The sequence below is a fragment of the Salmo salar genome, chromosome ssa25, assembly GCF_905237065.1.
Source record: "Salmo salar chromosome ssa25, Ssal_v3.1, whole genome shotgun sequence".
NCBI lineage: Eukaryota > Metazoa > Chordata > Actinopteri > Salmoniformes > Salmonidae > Salmo > Salmo salar.
The window spans coordinates 47748863-47765912 of NC_059466.1; the positions used below are offsets into that span (position 1 = coordinate 47748863).

Sequence of the window (17050 nt, forward strand, 5' to 3'; positions counted from 1 at the left end):
TACAGTGTCTATACCCCAGTGACAGGTACAGTGTCCATACCCCAGTGACAGGTACAGTGTCCATACCCCAGTGACAGGTACAGTGTCCATACCCCAGTGACAGGTACAGTGTCCATACCCCAGTGACCGGCACAGTGTCCATACCCCAGTGACAGGTACAGTGTCCGTACCCCAGTGACAGGCACAGTGTCCATACCCCAGTGACAGGTACAGTGTCCATACCCTAGTGACAGGCACAGTGTCCGTACCCCAGTGACAGGTACAGTGTCCGTACCCCAGTGACAGGTACAGTGTCCATACCCCAGAGACAGGTACAGTGTCCATACCCCAGCGACAGGTACAGTGTCCATACCCCAGCGACAGGTACAGTGTCCATACCCCAGCGACAGGTACAGTGTCCATACCCCAGTGACAGGTACAGTGTCCATACCCCAGTGACAGGTACAGTGCCCATACCCCAGGGACAGGTACAGTGTCCATACCCCCGTGACAGGTACAGTGTCCGTACCCCCGTGACAGGTACAGTGTCCGTACCCCCGTGACAGGTACAGTGTCCATACCCCCGTGACAGGTACAGTGTCCATACCCCAGGGACAGGTACAGTGTCCATACCCCAGGGACAGGTACAGTGTCCATACCCCCGTGACAGGTACAGTGTCCATACCCCAGGGACAGTGTCCATACCCCCGTGACAGTTACAGTGTCCATACCCCAGGAACTGGTACAGTGTCCATACCCCAGGGACTGGTACCGTGTCCATTCCCCCGTGACAGGTACAATGTCCATTCCCCAGTGACAAGCACAGTGTCCATAACCAGAGGCTAGGTGTCTGCTGAAACAGACCTGCATTCCAGCAAGACCTTCATCACTGATCAGATATGACAGTCCTGTGAAGGGAGCTGGGGAGTGTGTGTGATGTGTGTGTGATGTGTTGTTGGGGGGGTTTTACTATTCTCGTGGGAACCAAAAGTCCTCCCAAGGATAGTAAAACAAGAAAAATTTGAACAAGTGTGGACAGTTAGCATGTCCCCACAAGGAAAAAGGCAATTTTAGGCTTAGGGGTTAATATTAAGGTTAGAATTAGAGTTAGGGTTAAGGTTAGTTTAAGGGTTAGGGTTTGGGGTTAGTGAAAATAGGATTTGAATGTGTGTGTATATGTGTGTGTGCAGGGACAAAGTAAGGTATTACCTGAGGTGGGCGACTTGCTTCTCTCCATGTCCATGGACACCTGGTTGTCGGACAGTTCCGTTAGACCTGTCACAGCCAATCCGATTCCAAGAGGAAGATGAGGAGGAAGTGGGATAGAGAGAGACTCTTTAGTCATGGTCATATAAAGAAAACATGGTGATACAACAGACAGTTGTCAGTGTTGTAACAGTGTCTGTTGCCATGGTAATACAACAGACAGTTGTCAGTGTTGTACCAGTGTCTGTTGCCATGGTGACACAACAGTTACTGCTGTAACAGTGTCTGTTGCCATGGTCATACAACAGACAGTTAGTTGTCAGTGCTGTAACAGTGCCTGTTGCCATGGTAATAGAACAATCAGTTGTCAGTGCTGTAACAGTGTCTGTTGCCACAGTGATACAACAGACAGTTGTCAGCGTTGTACCAGTGTCTGTTGCCATGGTGACACAACACTTACTGCTGTAACAGTGTCTGTTGCCATGGTAATACAACAGACAGTTGTCAGTGCTGTAACAGTGCCTGTTGCCATGGTAATATAACAATCAGTTGTCAGTGCTGTAACAGTGTCTGTTGCCACAGTGATACAACAGACAGTTGTCAGTGCTGTTACAGTGCCTGTTGCCATGGTGATACAACAGACAGTTGTCAGTGCTGTAACTGTGTCTGTTGCCATGGTGATACAACATACAGTTGTCAGTGCTGTAACCGTCTCTGTTGCCATGGTCATACAACACCCATTGACAGTAGTGTAACAGTGCCTGTTGCCATGGTGATACAACAGACAGTTGTCAGTGCTGTAACAGTGTATGTTGCCATGGTGATACAACATATAGTTGTCAGTAGCATAACAGTGTCTGTTGCCTTTCTGAGGATGACAACACTGATCCTGAAGCAACACACAAGATTCAGGAAGTTTCATCCATACATGATCATCGTATATTCACTTCCCACTGGGGGAAAAAAACTGGTTGAGTCAATGTTGTTTCCATGTCATTTCAACCACCAGGATCTATGTGATGATGGTGAATCCATTTTGAAAACAAATTGGATTTGTAAACGTAAGGGCATTGTCTTTTTTTTCACCCAACTTTTAACCTAAACCCAATGACATGCTGAACATTTTAGTTGATTTCACATTGAATTCACATTAGTTGACAACTCAATACAAATGTAAATCCAAACTAGACGTTGAACTGACGTCTGTGCCCAGATGGTTGTCCTGATGGTTGTCCTGTCATCTCACCTTTCTCTACTTATAATTGTCTAAAGACTTTCTGGAAATTGACAATAGCTATAGCCAGAGGGTTATAATGAATAATATGTCAGTCCATGTTGAAGCTCGGGATCAGCTTAGCAAACCATCAGCATGCATGGCAACGAACACCATAGGAAATGAGGCCTGCACTTCAGAGTTTAAACTGCCTCAGTTGCCTTGTGGTTAGAGATTCCTCCCTGAGATTGGAAGGTTGGAAGTTCGATTCCCAGCCAAGTCATGCCAAAGACTGTATAAATGAGACCTGATGTGTCTCTGCTTGGCCCTCAGCATTAAGGAGATAGATTTGGGGTAAGGCCTGGCATCCTGTCCAAGGGACGTTGTACAGGAGGCCACCTCGCGCTACAGCAAGCCGCCTCGCGCTACAGGAAGTCGCCTTGTGCTACAGGAAGCCGCCTCGCGCTACAGGAAGCCGCCTCGCGCTACAGGAATCGGCCTCGCGCTAGAGGAAGCCGCCTCGCGCTACAGGAAGTCGCCTCGCGCTACAGGAAGCCGCCTCGCGCTACAGGAAGCCGCCTCGCGCTACAAGAAGCCGCCTTTTACTCAAGTAATATTTTACTGGGTGACTTTCATTTTTACTTGAGTCATTTATCTTTACGTTTACTCAAATAATAAGATTAGTTATTATTTCCACCACTGGGGGTTGGAACCGAAATCATTTTCCAATCGTTTCGTTCTAAACAGAACCGTCTGAAATGGAAGGCAATGCCAATTCAGATGGTTAAAATATATGCAGTGCAAGCCTCATTCAAATAGACAAACACAAACAATAAAGACGGAACAAAGACCTCGTCGCAGAGTGATGAAGTTCGTCTTAAATCTAGTCATGTAGTAAAATCAGAAAACTCATGTGAAATCTAAACTTTAGTATTTTAGTTAATTAACTTAAATCATACAGTCTACCAGGACCATTAGACCAGTGTCCTTGAATTATGGTCAATGTTGCGTTTCATAATTTGCCATAAATCATCATAATTTCCCTAGTGTGTTGTATTTCATATTTCAAAGTGCATTGTTATAACTGAGTAACTTTTGTGGGACAAAACTCAGCTGAGAATATTTAATTAATCCATTACTTTGATCAACTGCAGTGGGAAAAGAAAGAAAAGGTTTCAGTTGACGTAATTAATCAAATGAATGGTAATTTAAACAAAAATAATATTAAATATCTCATAAAGAAGTCAACAATGAACAAAATATATTGACTTAGCTATAAAAGGTGCACATAATATTTATAATACAATGTTTGAATGTCTTTGTCATGATTGTGCTGCATTTGCGATGTATACTGTGGCTTGGCTTTTTGACATTTAGTCATTTCATAAACTAGATACAATTTTCTAACGGGACCTTGGCAAAAGGACCTACTATATTGAGATAACTGGACTATTTGGGATTTTAAATGACACAGGTTTCGATAAAGCCATGGCATTTAATTCGATAATGGCAACGCTGACACCGGGATTTGTTTTTAACTTTTGGGGAGCTGTTTCAGAAAAAAATCTAGGTCATTCCAATCATCTCTCTAGTACGCCCCCTTGCCGTTATCCTCTTGCACCCTTAATTCCTTGTCCCCTTAGTCTCTTCTTCCCTCCCACCCCAGTCTCCATGTCTCCTTGCCTTGAGGATGACCTGACTTACTCTGATAGGACGTGCGGATCCTTTTCTTTGAATCTGAATAAAAGTGAGACAGGCTGCGCATGCAAAAGTCTTTAGGTAGGCTCACATGCCCATACCAGCAGCCATAGACACCAAGAGGGAGTGAGGGAGGAGGAGGAGGAAGAGGAGGAGGGAGAGAGAGAGAGAGAAGAACACAAAGGCCCAGAGTGAAAAAGAAAGTGAAGGCAAGCAGAAACCCAGTTAGTGTATAGTGGAGAATCCCAGGCTCTAAACCCAAAAGATCAACTCAGAACAGGAAATAAATTGAGGGGGAGGGAGGAAAAACTCTGATTGGCTGGACCTGATTGGCTCCCAAGTGTGTAGGTCTAGCCCTCGCAGGCCCACCCACGGCTGCACCCCTGCCCAGTCATGTGAAATCCATAGATTAGGGCCTAATGAATGTATTACTATTGACTGATGTCCTTATTTGAACTGTAAGTCAGTAGTTGAAATTGTTGCATATTGCTTTTACATTTTTCATCAGTATAGATTCAACCTCTCGATAGATTCAGCCGATTTGCAAATTGGCTACTTTGAAAAATATCAAATCTCGAATATATTTTGATTTGTTTAACACTTTTTTGGTTACTTCATGATTCCATATGTGTTATTTCATAGTTTTGATGTCTTCACTTGTATTCTACAATGTAGAAAATAGTCAAAATAAAAAACCTGAATGAGTAGGTGTGTCCAAACGTGACTGATACCTCTCCATAATTTGCTGCTGTTTTTACAGTCTTACTTCCCCCCCCTAAAAATAAGTTGGGGGGAGGCCAAATAAAATCACCCACGGGCCAAATTCGGCCGGCGGCCAACAGTTTGGGGAACCCTGGTCTAAGAGATGCTAAGAGATGCTTCGGTAGGTCTTATCTAAGAGTAGTGCTCAAGCAAAAGTGACTGAAAGAACCACAACACGCACATGATGCCACCGTGGAATGCAGCCGCTCACATGCACCTCACGTGGTTGTTTGTGAATGGTGGTGTGTTTTGTTTTGTTTATGTATTGTAGGGAGACAGAGACGTTAGGAGAAGAGAAAGAGAGGTTAGGAGAAGAGAGAGAGGTTAGGAGAAGAGAGAGAGACGGAGACATTAGGAGAAGAGACAGAGAGGTTAGGAGAAGAGAAAGAGAGGTTAGGAGAAGAGACAGAGACGTTAGGAGAAGAGACCGAGACGTTAGGAGAAGAGACAGAGAGGTTAGGAGAAGAGACAGAGACATTAGGAGAAGAGACAGAGACGTTAGAAGAAGAGACCGAGAGGTTAGGAGAAGAGACAGAGACGTTAGGAGAAGAGACAGAGACGTTAGGAGAAGAGACAGAGAGGTTAGGAGAAGAGACAGAGACGTTAGGAGAAGAGACAGAGACGTTAGGAGAAGAGACAGAGACGTTAGGAGAAGAGACAGAGACGTTAGGAGAAGAGACAGAGACGTTAGGAGAAGAGACAGAGACGTTAGGAGAAGAGACAGAGACGTTAGGAGAAGAGACAGAGAGGTTAGGAGAAGAGACAGAGAGGTTAGGAGAAGAGACAGAGACATTAGGAGAAGAGACAGAGACGTTAGAAGAAGAGACCGAGAGGTTAGGAGAAGAGACAGAGACGTTAGGAGAAGAGACAGAGACGTTAGGAGAAGAGACAGAAAGGTTAGGAGAAGAGACAGAGACGTTAGGAGAAGAGACAGAGACGTTAGGAGAAGAGACAGAGACGTTAGGAGAAGAGACAGAGACGTTAGGAGAAGAGACAGAGAGGTTAGGAGAAGAGACAGAGACGTTAGGAGAAGAGACAGAGACGTTAGGAGAAGAGACAGAGACGTTAGGAGAAGAGACAGAGACGTTAGGAGAAGAGACAGAGAGGTTAGGAGAAGAGACAGAGAGGTTAGGAGAAGAGACAGAGACGTTAGAAGAAGAGACAGAGAGGTTAGGAGAAGAGACAGAGAGGTTTGGAGGAGAGACAGAGAGGTTAGGAGAAGAGACAGAGAGGTTAGGAGAAGAGACAGAGACGTTACGAGATAGACAGAGACGTTAGGAGAAGAGACAGAGACGTTAGAAGAAGAGACAGAGAGGTTAGGAGAAGAGACAGAGAGGTTAGGAGAAGAGACAGAGAAGAGACAGAGAGATTAGGAGAAGAGACGGAGACGTTAGGAGAAGAGACAGAGACATTAGGAGAAGAGACAGAGACGTTAGGAGAAGAGACAGAGACGTTAGAAGAAGAGACAGAGAGGTTAGGAGAAGAGACAGAGACGTTAGGAGAAGAGACAGAGACGTTAGGAGAAGAGACAGAGACGTTAGGAGAAGAGACAGAGACGTTAGGAGAAGAGACAGAGAGGTTAGGAGAAGAGACAGAGAGGTTAGGAGAAGAGACAGAGACGTTAGGAGAAGAGACAGAGAAACAGAGAGATTAGGAGATAAGACAGAGAGGTTTGGAGAAGAGACAGAGAGGTTAGGAGAAGAGACGGAGACGTTAGGAGAAGAGACAGAGGTTAGGAGAAGAGACAGAGACGTTAGGAGAAGAGACAGAGACGTTAGAAGAAGAGACAGAGACGTTAGAAGAAGAGACAGAGAGGTTAGGAGAAGAGAAAGAGAGGTTAGGAGAAGAGACAGAGACGTTAGGAGAAGAGACCGAGACGTTAGGAGAAGAGACAGAGAGGTTAGGAGAAGAGACAGAGACATTAGGAGAAGAGACAGAGACGTTAGAAGAAGAGACCGAGAGGTTAGGAGAAGAGACAGAGACGTTAGGAGAAGAGACAGAGACGTTAGGAGAAGAGACAGAGACGTTAGGAGAAGAGACAGAGACGTTAGGAGAAGAGACAGAGACGTTAGGAGAAGAGACAGAGACGTTAGGAGAAGAGACAGAGACGTTAGGAGAAGAGACAGAGACGTTAGGAGAAGAGACAGAGACGTTAGGAGAAGAGACAGAGAGGTTAGGAGAAGAGACAGAGACGTTAGGAGAAGAGACAGAGACATTAGGAGAAGAGACGGAGACGTTAGGAGAAGAGACCGAGAGGTTAGGAGAAGAGACAGAGACGTTAGGAGAAGAGACAGAGACGTTAGGAGAAGAGACAGAAAGGTTAGGAGAAGAGACAGAGACGTTAGGAGAAGAGACAGAGACGTTAGGAGAAGAGACAGAGACGTTAGGAGAAGAGACAGAGAGGTTAGGAGAAGAGACAGAGACGTTAGGAGAAGAGACAGAGACGTTAGGAGAAGAGACAGAGACGTTAGGAGAAGAGACAGAGAGGTTAGGAGAAGAGACAGAGAGGTTAGGAGAAGAGACAGAGAGGTTAGGAGAAGAGACAGAGACGTTAGAAGAAGAGACAGAGAGGTTAGGAGAAGAGACAGAGAGGTTTGGAGAAGAGACAGAGAGGTTAGGAGAAGAGACAGAGACGTTAGGAGAAGAGACAGAGACGTTAGGAGATAGACAGAGACATTAGGAGAAGAGACAGAGACGTTAGAAGAAGAGACAGAGAGGTTAGGAGAAGAGACGGAGAGGTTAGGAGAAGAGACAGAGAAGAGACAGAGAGATTAGGAGAAGAGACGGAGACGTTAGGAGAAGAGACAGAGACGTTAGGAGAAGAGACAGAGACATTAGGAGAAGAGACAGAGACGTTAGAAGAAGAGACAGAGAGGTTAGGAGAAGAGACAGAGACGTTAGGAGAAGAGACAGAGAGGTTAGGAGAAGAGACAGAGACGTTAGGAGAAGAGACAGAGACGTTAGGAGAAGAGACAGAGAGGTTAGGAGAAGAGACCGAGAGGTTTGGAGGAGAGACAGAGAGGTTAGGAGAAGAGACAGAGACGTTAGGAGAAGAGACAGAGAGATTAGGAGATAAGACAGAGAGGTTTGGAGAAGAGACAGAGAGGTTAGGAGAAGAGACGGAGACGTTAGGAGAAGAGACAGAGACGTTAGAAGAAGAGACAGAGAGGTTAGGAGAAGAGACAGAGACGTTAGGAGAAGAGACAGAGAGGTTAGGAGAAGAGACAGAGAGGTTAGGAGAAGAGACAGAGACGTTAGGAGAAGAGACAGAGACGTTAGGAGATGAGACAGAGACGTTAGGAGAAGAGACAGAGACGTTAGGAGAAGAGACAGAGAGGTTAGGAGAAGAGACAGAGAGGTTAGGAGAAGAGACAGAGACGTTAGGAGAAGAGACAGAGACGTTAGGAGAAGAGACAGAGACGTTAGGAGAAGAGACAGAGACGTTAGGAGAAGAGACAGAGAGGTTAGGAGAAGAGACCGAGAGGTTAGGAGAAGAGACAGAGACGTTAGGAGAAGAGACAGAGAGGTTAGGAGAAGAGACAGAGACGTTAGGAGAAGAGACAGAGTGGTTAGGAGAAGAGACAGAGACGTTAGGAGAAGAGACAGAGACGTTAGGAGAAGAGACAGAGAGGTTAGGAGAAGAGACAGAGACGTTAGGAGAAGAGACAGAGAGGTTAGGAGAAGAGACAGAGACGGAGACGTTAGGAGAAGAGACCGAGAGGTTAGGAGAAGAGACAGAGAGGTTAGGAGAAGAGACAGAGACGTTAGGAGAAGAGACAGAGACGTTAGGAGAAGAGACAGAGAGGTTAGGAGAAGAGACAGAGAGGTTAGGAGAAGAGACAGAGACGTTAGGAGAAGAGACAGAGACGTTAGGAGAAGAGACAGAGACGTTAGGAGAAGAGACAGAGACGTTAGGAGAAGAGACAGAGAGGTTAGGAGAAGAGACCGAGAGGTTAGGAGAAGAGACAGGAAAGAGAAAGAAATGACAACTGAGATAAGATAAAGACAGAAATGGAGAGTGAGGTCATGACAGATACCAGAAAGATAAAAGGAAAATGGGAGAAGAGAGAGAGAGAGAGAGAGAGAGATGTAGAGAGAGGGAGAAATTGTTGATACAGTATGTCTATGAACATACCAGTACATGTGATTACTGTACGTTTATGTGTACAGTATATGCATTTGTATGTGTGTGTATGTGTGTGTGTTGTATGTGTAAGGAACACGGGGTGTGTTCCCCTACCTGAGGTGGACTGTCTGTTCTTGCGTGGGGAGCGTGTGAGACGTTGGTAGGGGTCAGCGGCTCCGTACAGGTCCAACGTGCTCACACACATCAGGATGGTCTTCTGAATGTAGTCCACCATCACTAGACCATTGCAGCTCCCAAATGCTAGACTGACACACAGAAACACACACCGAGGGTAGAGAAAAGGGTGAGAACAAGTCTAGTTAGTGTGAAATGGAACGGAGTAACTGAAAAACACGACGTTCTAAACCCATAATCTGAAGAATAGTTCCTAGCTAATGTAATGGCCATCTTAGTATATATAGTACTGTACACTCTTAGGGGGGAAAACATGTGCTATCTAGCACCTAAAAAGGTAATTAGGCTGTCCCCATAAGAGAATCCTTTGAAGAACCCCTGTTGGTTCCAGGTAGAACCCCAAAAGGGTTTTTACATGGAATTGGACTGGTAAAGCCTAATCGGTGAAATGGACTGGGAAAGCATCCCCATGCATGATTTCCTGTATTGTGCCAATAACAACCTTGTTCCTTCTGTATTACATACTGTAGGAAGACATGCCATCGCTCACAGTTCCAGGAAACATATATCGATTCCAATGTCAACAACACTAGAATATCACTTTAGATTGCAGCTCAATAGACTGCTTCTTTCATACCAAGTGGTTTGCAGATGTAGAGACCTTGTAACATAACCCCAGTGTATGTGTGGGGGTGAAAACCTACAGTACCAGTGCCAAGACAGTACAACAGAACAAACTGAAGAGATGACTAAAATCCACTTTAACATATGAATAGCTTCAGGGGAGCTAGGTTAGTGACCTTTTTTTGAGTCTTCCTCCAACACTGTAGACTCTTTTCCTTTTTTTTTAAGAGCTGCGAATGTATCAGCTTTTTCTACCAACTCTGGAAAACATACGTTTGTTAATGGCCTTGAGGCTGTCTATTGATTAACCGTAGAGAAGCAGCCAAGAAGGCATCAAAGTTTCTCTCCTCTGTTCAAAACAGGCTCTTTTCCCAGCAAACCAGACACATTTTTTTTTAAACTTTTTTGAATCATGTTTCACTGATTACAGTTTCCTTCTGCTACGTGATAAATTATAGATGAGTGGGTGTTATGAAATATGTATTAGTGTATTTAGGCGTATGCTTTATTCAATTTATCAGAAAATAGCTGCTGGGATGATGAATGAAGAGACAGAGAGGGACTGAGACAGAAAGGGACAAAGGCAGAGAGGGACAGAGACAGAGAGAGAGAGACATAGAGGGACCGAGACAGAGAGGGACAGAGACAGAGAGGGACAGAGACAGAGAGAGAGAGACATAGAGGGACAGAGACTGAGAGGGACAGAGAGAGAGAGACATAGAGGGACCGAGACAGAGAGGGACAGAGACAGAGAGGGACAGAGACAGAGAGAGAGAGACATAGAGGGACCGAGACAGAGAGGGACAGAGACAGAGAGGGACAGAGACAGAGAGAGAGAGACATAGAGGGACAGAGACTGAGAGGGACAGAGACAGAGAGGGACAGAGACAGAGAGGGACAGAGACAGAGAGGGCAGAGAGAAGGTAGCAGAGAGGGAGCGGACATAAAGACAGATGCAGATAGACAGGGGAGGGAAAGGAAACATGATTGTTTGTGTTTGTGTGATATACACAGAGAAGGGAACTTTCCCGATTGGCGCAGATGTCTAAGGCACTGCATTACAGACCCTGATTCGTTCCCAGGCTGTGTCACAAGCGGACTTGATCGGGAGTCAAATAGGGTGTAAACAATCGGCACAGCATCGTCCGGGTTAGGGTAGGCCGTCATTGTAAATAAGAATTTGTTCTTAACGGACTTGCGTAGTTAAAAAAAGGTTAAATAACAATTCAAATAAAATAAAATAAAATAAATGAAAGAAAGAGAGAAAAAAAAGAAAGAAAGAAAGAAAGAAAGAAAGAAAGAAAGAAAGAAAGAAAGAAAGAAAGGGGAATAAGGAGAGATAGACAGAAAGGGAACAGGGGACAGACAGATGGAGGAGAGGAGAGGAGAGGAGAGGAGAGGAGAGGAGAGGAGAGGAGAGGAGAGGAGAGGAGAGGAGAGGAGAGGAGAGGAGAGGAGAGGAGAGGAGAGGAGAGGAGAGGAGAGGAGAGTGTGTGAGTGGAAAAACAGTGTGCGGGAGAGATGGATGGTGTGAGTGTGGAAGTGAGAAGTAGAAAGGGATTAGAGACATATAGAGAGTAGAGGGTCACTTACAGGCCATAGGCAGAGTTGATGTCCAGGCTGGTGATCTGCTGGGGGGGCTCTCTATCCACCCACTGCAGCTGCACCACCAACTCAGCCTGGTACCCCGGGGGCATCCGCACTGGACGATTCTTCACCCTGACATACAGAGAGAGATTGGGGAGATAGAGGGGAAAGAGAGTTTGAAAGTTACTGTAGAAGGAGAAGGAGAGTTTCGCCGTAAAACAATTTTACCATCACAGCGACACCTTGGTAGACCCTGTTGAGGTGCCTGACAGAAGTGACTCACTTGAGGTAGTGGAGGCTGTCTTGTGAGTCATTGCCGGGGCTACCGGGCATCTGGGGGGAGTGGGAACTGGGGTCCGAGCAACACGGGTTGTTCTCCGTCTCTGATGGGGAGATGACGTCCTCGGAATCAAACTGCAGACGCACTTCTAGTGACTGTCAATTAGATTATATTATATTGGATTTATTATCTTGCCACAGGGGGAAAATGTGTTTGGTCATGTGCTTCAAAAGACAAAAGACAATACAATTCATAAATACTGTAGTAAAAAAAGAGTAGAATATACTATAGTAATTACTGTAGTGTTTAGCAGACTGTAGTATACTATAGTAATTACTGTAGTGTTTTGCAGACTGTAGTATACTATAGTAATTACTGTAGTGTTTTGCGGACTATGGTATACTAAAGTATTTATTGTAGTGTTTTTTCAGACTGTAGTATACTATAGTAATTACTGTAGTGTTTTGCAGACTGTAGTATACTATAGTAATTACTGTAGTGTTTTGCGGACTATGGCATACTATAGTATTTACTGTAGTGTTTTTTCAGACTGTAGTATACTATAGTAATTACTGTAGTGTTTAGCAGACTGTAGTATACTGTAGTATTTACTGTAGTGTTTAGTAGACTGTAGTATACTGTAGTATTTACTGTAGTGTTTAGCAGACTGTAGTATACTATAGTAATTACTGTAGTGTTTTGCAGACTGTAGTATACTATAGTAATTACTGTAGTGTTTTGCGGACTATGGTATACTATATTATTTACTGTAGTGTTTTTTCAGACTGTAGTATACCATAGTAATTACTATAGTGTTTTGCAGACTGTAGTATACTATAGTAATTACTGTAGTGTTTTGCAGACTGTAGTATACTATAGTATTTACTGTAGTGTTTCGCAGACTGTAGTATACCATAGTAATTACTGTAGTATTTTGCAGACTGTAAAATACTGTAGTGTTTTGCGGACTATGGTATACTGTAGTATTTACTGTAATGTTTTTTCAGGCTGTAGTATACTGTAGTATTGACTATAGTGTTTTTGTGGATATTACTGTAGTATTTACTGTAGTGTTTTGCAGACTGTAGTATACTGTAGTATTTACTCTAGTGTTTCTGGAGACATTACTGTAGTTTTTACATAAGAGTTTTCATTTACTATCTTTGACATTGAAGTGGGGGGGGGCTTTCTCCTTGATAAAACCAACTGGACAAGATGCTAAAAGAGCACATTTTGCATAACCTGTTGGTAGGTAGGACTGGGTTCAGAGCTTATGCTGTATTCTATAGGAACAAAATGTATGGTCTATACTGGTCATGTAGGTTTCTCACTTACGGGTGGCACAAATTGGGATATCGGGGAGGGGAAGGGGCAGGGTATATGCAAATTAGAATACTGTAGTACTACCTATAATTAAAAAAGTGTGCGGACTGTACTGTTTTTGCGGATATTTCTGTAGTATTTACTACAGTGTTTTTGTGTGGATAATACTGCAGTATTTACTATGCTACAGTATACTACAACATTCTATAGTAAGTACTATACATGACCGAGGGATACTATAGTGTGTAGTATATATAGCATTATATAGTATACTACAGTTTACTACATAATTATATAGTAAGTACTGTAGTATTATATAGTAAACTGTAGTATTTGTTTTATGTGGGTAGGCTACATATTTACTTGTTACTGTTATCTTTTATTTTTATCCATAATTTTTGAAACTGCACTGTCGGTTAGGGGCTCGTAAGTAAGCATTTCACTGTAAGGTCTACACCTGTTGTATTCGGCACATGTGACTAATACAATTTGATTGATTTGATTTACAGTGAAAGTATTTACAGTGAAACACACACACACACACTGTACATACAAAGATCAGCTTTGACTGCACACACAAACACACACCTTGTCATTCACAACAAGCACACCTCATTCAACAAGTAAACCAATCATCAAGTATTTTATAAGTTGAATCAGCTGTACTGACTGGGGAAGCGGGTTAGGAAACATCTCTCATCCACTCACCACTATCTCTGTGTTGGCTTCGTGTTTGCTGAAGCGGTAGAGGATGACGTGGGCAGAGATGCCCACCACACAGAAGAGACGGCTCTGTGGGCACCAGCTGACCATCTGAATGGCGTAAGGGTCCTCCTCTACCAGCTCGACCGCCCGGCCTTCACCCGCATTGGGGTTCTCAAACACCTTAGACGTCTTCAACTTGTACAGCATCTGGAGCGTAACTGGTCACACAAAGAGTCTAGTTTATAAATGCATAAATTGAGTTCTTATGTAATTAGAATCAGTGTTCTTGATAAGAATTAGAGTAGTGTTAGAGTTGTCGATACTATAGTAGTGATAGTATTGTTGAGTATTGCCAATGCTATAGTGGTGTACGTATTGTCGAGTATTGTCGCTACTATTGCGGTGCCAGTATTGTCGAGTATTGCCGACACTATAGTGGCGATAGTATTGCCGATAGTATCGTAGCGCTAGTATTTTCGAGTGTTGGCGATAATATACCAGCGCTAGTACCGTCGAGCATTGTTGATCATATAGAAGTGTTAGTATTGTTGAGTAGCGCCGATAATATAGTGGTGTTAGTATTGACGAGTATTGCCGATAATATGGTAGCAATAGTATTGTTGATAATATACTAGTGCTAGTATTGTCGAGTATTGCCGATAATATAGACGTGCTAGTATCGCTGAGTATTGCCGATAATATAGTAGTGTTAGTACTGTGGAGTACTGTTGATAATATAGTAGTGTTAGCACCGGTGAGTATTGTGATAATATAGCAGTGATAGTATTGTTGATATTATAGCGACGATAGTATTGTTGAGTATTGGCAATAATATAGTAGTGTTAGTATTGTCGATAATACAGCAGTGCTAGTATTGTTGATAATATAGTAGTGTTAGTACGGTCGGGTATTGTTAATAATATAGCAGTGCTGGTATTGTTGATATTATTGTAGTGCTAGTAGTGTCGAGTAGTGCCGATATTATAGCAGTGTTAGTATTGTTGAGCATTGTCGATAATATGGTGGTGTCAGTATTGTTGATAATATAGTAGTGTTAGTATTGTTGATAATAGAGTAGTGCTGATTCTTGTTGATAATATAGTAGTGCTAGTGTTGTTGGGTATTGTCGATAATATAGTAGTGTTAGTATTTTTGAGTATTGTTGATATTATAGTAGTGTTAGTATTGTTGACAATATAGTATTGTCGAGCATTGTTGATAATATAGTAGTGTTAGTACTGTTGCTTATTGTTGCTAATATAGTAGTGCTAGTATTGTTGAGTATTGTCACTACTATAGTAGTGTTCGTATTGTTGATAATATAGTATTGTCAAGTATTGTTGATAATATAGTAGTGCTAGTATTGTTGAGTATTGTCACTACTATAGTAGTGTTTGTATTTTTGATATTATAGTAGTGCTAGTGTTGTCACGTATTGTCAATATTATAGCAGTGTTAGTATTGTTGAGTATTGTTGATAATATGGTGATGTCAGTAGTGTCGATATTATAGTAGCGCTAGTATTGTCGATAATATAGTATTGTTGAGTATTAATGATAATATAGTAGTTTTAGTATTGCTGATAATAGAGTAGTGTTGAGTACTGTTGATACTATAGTAGTGGTAGTATTGGCGAGCATTGTTGATATTATAGCGGTGCTAGTATTGACGGTAATATAGTATTGTTGAGTATTGTTAATGATATAGTAGTGCTAATATTGTTGAGTATCGTTAATACTATGGTATTGTTGATACTGTAGTAGTGTTAGTATTGCTAATAATATAGTATTGTTGAGCATTGCTGGTACTATAGTAGCACCAGTATTGTTAATAATATAGTATTGTTGCGTATTGTTGATACTATAGTAGTGTTAGCATTGTTGATAATATAGTATTGTTGAGTATTGTTGATACTATAGTAGTGCTATCATTGTTGCTAATATAGTACCGCCGAGTATTGGCAATACTATAGTATTGTTGATACTATAGCAGCGCTGGTATTGCTGATATTATAGTATTGTTGAGTATTGTTGATACTAGAGTAGTGTTAGTATTTTTAATAATATAATAATATAGTATTGTTGAGATTATAGTAGTGTTAGTATTGTTGCTATTATAGTAGTGTTAGTATCGTTGATAGTATAGTAGTGTTAGTATTGTTGATATTCAACATAAGAACAGGAGGGAGAGAGTGAACTTACTTGCAGAAGCGTCCCAAAACTTTACGGTTCCGTCTGCGTGTCTGCATAAAGAATAAAAGACAGGGGAAAAGGTCAAGACAACGGTCCGTGTCCAATACTGAATGAAACTCACTCTACTGCTTTTATCAACGACAAACACAAGGGGAGCAGAGGAAAACTGTATTACTTCCTGTCTTTAATGAATAGAACCAGCCGCTGCGTGTTAGTTCACACACTTTGACAACAAAGTCTCCAACAGTACGGAACCCACCGACTCACCCTGTGACGATGACCTCTGGGTAGGTCTGTGAGCCTAACGTCCACGTACCGCCACTCACTGGCCACTCCTGTCAGGAATAAGACAGTCGGTCATGGACTGAAAAGTTCCAGAACGGAAGTGATTTTTTTTTAAATGTATTTTTGCTTTAGTTTTACTTTGTCATTGTCTGGCCTATGACCTGTAGCGTACCTTGTGGCTGTAGCCGGTCTTCTTCTGCTTGGCTCCTACGGAGTAGAGGACTGGGATGATGTCCGGGGGACACTCGGCGAAGTAGGCCGTACAGGTGACAGGAGACTCGTGGATGTCCATGGGGTATGGGTTCTCAAAGATGGGGAAACTGCAAAGGGAGAGGGGAAAGAAAAGTTATATAATGTGCATGTCGCGTTCTCACAGGGAAATATGTGTGTGTGTGTGTGTGTGTGTGTGTGTGTGTGTGTGTGTGTGTGTGTGTGTGTGTGTGTGTGTGTGTGTGTGTGTGTGTGTGTGTGTGTGTGTGTGTGTGTGTGTGACTGCTACGGAACGTTATCACCAACCTATTGAAATGACAAATAAGCAAAAGGTCCAATATGCTCGAACTGTGAATAGTGTAGTTTGTGGATATCTAATGGGCATTTGATGGATATTTCAACACTTTGGTGGTAGCAGAGCAGAACACCACCCAAGACACCCAAGACAGCAGTTAACTGTCCAAGCACTATTCCATATCAACGTTGTAATCATGTAAACACAGATTGTTGTGATGTGGTGGGATGCTGTCTGGGACTATTATAGTTGTGATGTGGTGGGATGCTGTCTGGGACTATTTTAGTTTCATGTGGTGGGATGCTGTCTGGGACTATTTTAGTTTTATGTGGTGGGATGCTGTCTGGGACTATTTTAGTTTTATGTGGTGGGATGCTGTCTGGGACTATTATAGTTGTGATGTGGTGGGATGCTGTCTGGGACTATTATA

At 42.9% G+C, this 17050-nt stretch overlaps 1 protein-coding gene across 1 annotated transcript in view; it reads right to left on the reverse strand.

Moving 5' to 3' along the window:
- LOC106586892 (syntaxin-binding protein 5-like) overlaps nucleotides 1–17050 on the reverse strand; it is a 252842-nt gene that overhangs the window by 63677 nt on the left and 172115 nt on the right. The window contains exons 12-19 of the mRNA XM_014174622.2: nucleotides 16288–16435; nucleotides 16098–16165; nucleotides 15840–15880; nucleotides 13642–13856; nucleotides 11614–11765; nucleotides 11337–11462; nucleotides 9099–9250; nucleotides 1189–1254 (exon numbers count right to left, since the gene is read on the reverse strand). Of these exons, the coding sequence (XP_014030097.1) occupies nucleotides 1189–1254; nucleotides 9099–9250; nucleotides 11337–11462; nucleotides 11614–11765; nucleotides 13642–13856; nucleotides 15840–15880; nucleotides 16098–16165; nucleotides 16288–16435 (968 nt within the window). The remainder of the gene's footprint in view (nucleotides 1–1188; nucleotides 1255–9098; nucleotides 9251–11336; nucleotides 11463–11613; nucleotides 11766–13641; nucleotides 13857–15839; nucleotides 15881–16097; nucleotides 16166–16287; nucleotides 16436–17050) is intronic.